Source organism: Cebus imitator, unplaced genomic scaffold (assembly GCF_001604975.1).
Source record: "Cebus imitator isolate Cc_AM_T3 unplaced genomic scaffold, Cebus_imitator-1.0 Scaffold254, whole genome shotgun sequence".
Classification (NCBI taxonomy): domain Eukaryota; kingdom Metazoa; phylum Chordata; class Mammalia; order Primates; family Cebidae; genus Cebus; species Cebus imitator.
In genome coordinates, this window is record NW_016107569.1 from 1,997,358 (window position 1) to 2,001,613 (window position 4,256).

Here is a 4,256-nt window from a genome sequence, read left to right on the forward strand (position 1 = left end):
CACACCACTGCACTCCAGTCTGGGCAACAAGAGTGAAACTCTGTCTCAAAAAAAAGAAACAAACAAAACCACACCGTATAGGAGTTATGAGCCAGGAACCGTGAGTGAAAACTCGTGTGTGTGTGTGTGTGTGTGATATGCTGTCACAATGCTGATCTGCCTTAAGTAAATTTAGCATGAGCACAAAGTCTTTTGAGCTCAATGATTGAATTAAACAAATTGAAAAGCCAATAATCTAGTTTTCAATTTTCAAGTAAATATTGTAGTGCCATAGTATATGGAAAAGACAAGTCTTCATTTTTATATTAAAGGTTAGTTTTGCTTCATCTTAGATTTAGAGTCAAATTCAACTTCTTTGGTTTGGTATTAGGAATAGTGACTTCCATTCTGGTTTCACTCACCTCTTATCTCCAACACAGACACAGACACACACACACACGCGTGCGCGCACATACAGGCACACATTAGAGTCAGTTAGCGTGTCTGACGGGTGTGTTTGAGAACAGTAGCTGAAAGTTCTTTTCGTGGCCTTTGTGGTCAACTATTTGCTGAATCACACACTTCCCAGCACATCCCCCTGGCAATTTATGATAATCAGCCTAGGAGCTCAGTCACGAGCTGCCATGTAAGCTGCTTGGCAAATGCAACTTGCTTCTGGAATTACATTAACTGGGTCCCTTCTTTCTGCCCTGCCCCAAGTCAGTCTTGTCCTTCTTTTAAAAGAATTGAGGGTTTAAAGTAAAATCTCTTTTCTAAATGCCCTGGCTTATCCCTGGTTATTTGAAGAAATTCTCTCTCTCTCTTTCTCTCTCTCTCTCTCTCCTTTTTGAGAGAGCCTTGCACTGTCTCCTGCACTGGAGTGTGGTGGTCCCATCTTGGCTCACTGCAACCTCCGCCTCCTGATTCAAGCAATTCTCCTACCTAGCTGGGATTACAGGCACCCGCCACCATGCCCCGCTAATTTTTTGTATTTTTTTTGAGACGGAGTTTCGCTCTTGTTACCCAGGCTGGAGTGCAATGGCACGATCTCGGCTCACCTCAACATCCGCCTCCTGGGTTCAAGCAATTCTCCTGCCTTAGCCTCCTAAGTAGCTGGGACTACAGGCATGCGCCACCATGCCCAGCTAATTTTTTGTATTTTTAGTAGAGACAGGGTTTCACCATGTTGACCAGGATGGTCTCGATCTCTTGACCTATTGATTCACCCGCCTCAGCCTCCCAAAGTGCTGGGATTACAGACGTGAGCCACCACGCCCAGCTGGAAATTTCTCTCTTTATGAACACAGCCTCACTTAAGTAAAAGCACTTGACGCCACAATGTAGCCATCACTTTCTAACAAGTAAGCATATGGGAAAGCTTGAAGCCATTGACACTTTCTCCTGCAAGCACAGGCACAGAGTCAACAGAGCAGTTGCTGTTGAAAAGAGAATCAAGATACCAAAATACAGTTCTTCTAACACATTAAAAACTGCAGAGATCAGCTTCGTACACCGTGGAGAATTTATTTTGAGGCCAGGGAGGGCATTCTCTCTGAATTCTCAGATGCTTCCGAAAGGTGCCTAAAAGAAGTCACTAGGCTGGGCGCGGGGGCTCATGCCTGTAATCCCGACACTTTGGGAGGTTGAGTTGAGTGGATCGATCACCTACAAGAGTTTGAGACCATGGAAAATTAGCCGGGCGTGGTGGCGCACACCTGTAGTCCCAGCTGCTCAGGAGGCTGAGGCAGGAGAATCGCTTGAACCTGGGTGGCGGAGGTTGCAATGAGCTGAGATCGCGCCACTGCATTCCAGCCCGGGCAGCAGAGTGAGACTCCATCTCAAGGAAAAAAAAAAAAAAAGTAACTAGACTTTTAGAGGCAGCAGAATGAAGTGTGCATGGGGTTGGGGGGGAGAGAGAGTTTGTTTTTTTTGAGACAGAGTTTTGCTCTTGTTGCCCAGGCTGGAGGAGTGCAGTGGCTCGATCTCTGCTCACTGCAACCTCCGCCTTCTGGGTTCAAGCGATTCCCTTGCCTCAGCCTCCTGAGTAGCTGGGACTACAGGCATATGTCACCATGCTTGGCTAATTTTTTGTATTTTAATAGAGATGGGGTTTCAACATGTTGGTCAGGATCTCCTGACCTCGTGATCCACCCGCCTCGGCCTCCCAAAGTGCTGGGATTACAGGCCTGAGCCACCGAGCCCGGCCTGAGATTTTTTTTTAATGTTCTTTTTCACCCACATTCTCTGAGGAATGTGATGTCCCATCTGTTGCTTTACAGGGTTGGAGACTTTTGGCCTCAGCCTGTGTGAAAGGCGGCAGCTAGACGTGCAGTGGTGGACGGGGTTTATATTAAGGAAATATAATTTTCATTAACACTTCAGTGTTGCTACTGACATCGATGGTAATACTTGGTAGGAAAAGGAAGAAGGCTCTGTCTCAAAATGTGTTTTTCATGGATTCTCCCTAGAGTCAGAAGTATCTCTTCTTCTCTCTCTTTCCTGTAGAGTGGCTCACCGCTTTTCCTGGGGCGTTCTGGCCAGCATCCATGGAACTGGGAATGGTTTTGGGGACTTTTGCAGTTTGCATGCATTGACTTTTGCCTCTCAGCTGGGTGTAGTGGGAAAGAGCTTAATGTATTTTATGAAGCCACATGCAGACGTCGGCACCGCCCGTGGCTGCAGGCTTTGCTTATGGCCTTCTTTCAAGGAGTACCTGGGGCTTTCTGGCTTCTTATTTATATTTGTGTCTGCAGGGTGCGACACCAGAGGATTTCAGCAACCTCCCACCTGAACAAAGGAGGAAAAAGCTGCAGCAGAAAGTCGATGAGTTAAATAAAGAAATTCAAAAGGAGATGGATCAAAGGTATAGTGCATCATTATGACTTATTAAGAAATTCAAGGCCAGACACAGTGGCTCAAACCTGTAATTTGGTAGGCTGAGGTGGGTGGATCACCTTAGGTCAGGAGTTCGAGACCAGTCTAGTCAATGTGACAAAACCTCATCTCTACTTAAAATATAAAAACTAGCCGTGTGGTGATACATGCCTTTAATCCCAGTTACTCGGGAGGCTGAGGCAGGAGAATCACTTGAACCTGGGACACAGAGGTTGCAGTGAGCCGAGATCGCGCCAGAGCACTCCAGCCTGCACAGCAGGCGAGACTCTGTCTCAAAAAAATAAAAATAAAAAATAATTAAATTTTAAATTTAAAAATAAAATTCAAGTTCAAGCTGGGCGTGGTGGCTCACGCCTGTAATCCCACCACTTTGGGAGGCTGAGGCTGGAGGATCGCTTGAGCCTGGGAGTTCAAGACCAGCCCAGGCAACATAGCAAAACCCCTAAAAAAAGAAAAAGACTAGCCAGGCATGATGGTGTGCACCTGTAGTCCCAGCTATTTGGGAGGCTGAAGTGGGAGGATCACCTGAGCCCAGGAGGCCCTGGCTGCCATGAGCCATGAGCCATGATCATCTCACTGCATTCCAGCCTGGGCAGCAGAATGAGACCCTGTCTAAAAAAAAAAAAAAAGAGAGAGAGAGACCAGCCTGGGCAACATAATGAGACCCTATCTCTACAAAAATAAACAAAAGTAGCTGGGCGTGATGGGGTGTACCTGGGAGGCTGAGGTGGGGAGGATTGCTTTAGCCTGGGAGGTGGAGGCTGCAGTGGGCTATTTGCTTAAGAATCAAAACCCTCATTCCCTATGACTCATGGGAAAAAAGAAAAAGGAAAAAAGGAAAAGAATCAAAACCGATTTGCCATAAAGCAGAGATATGCCACAGAGGAGGAGGGCTTCTGTGAAGGGAAGGTGCATTCATTAAAACAGCTGTAGGAAAAGCAAATCAAACAACACACACACACACACACACACACACCCTCACTACTAGGATCAAGAGCTACGGATCTATCTCAAGAAGAATGCCACTGCATTCCAGCCTGGGCAATGGAGCAAGACCTTGTCTCCAAGATCAAAGCACAAAGTAGGATGAAAGATATTAAATAGCAAGCACTCCAGATACCCTGGGGTCAGATCTGGCTCTGCACTTAACTACTGCTGATATGGCAATGTGCATAACACGCTTCAAACAGTGCTTGCCACATAAGTGTCTGGGAAACAAAATGAATCAATATGGCCAGGCACTGTGGCTCGCACCTGGAATCCCAGCTCTTAGGGAGGCAGAGGCAGGAGAACAGCTTGAGCCCAGGAGTTTGAGAGCTTCCTGGGTAATATAGCAAGACCCTGTTCTCCACAAAAAGGAAAAAAACAAAAAGACCAAAAAA

The 4,256-nt window shown here is 46.5% G+C and overlaps 1 protein-coding gene across 1 annotated transcript in view; it reads left to right on the forward strand.

Moving 5' to 3' along the window:
- FNBP1 (formin binding protein 1) overlaps window positions 1–4,256 on the forward strand; it is a 165,655-nt gene that overhangs the window by 149,031 nt on the left and 12,368 nt on the right. The window contains exon 14 of the mRNA XM_037728077.1: window positions 2,733–2,842. Within this exon, the coding sequence (XP_037584005.1) occupies window positions 2,733–2,842 (110 nt within the window). The remainder of the gene's footprint in view (window positions 1–2,732; window positions 2,843–4,256) is intronic.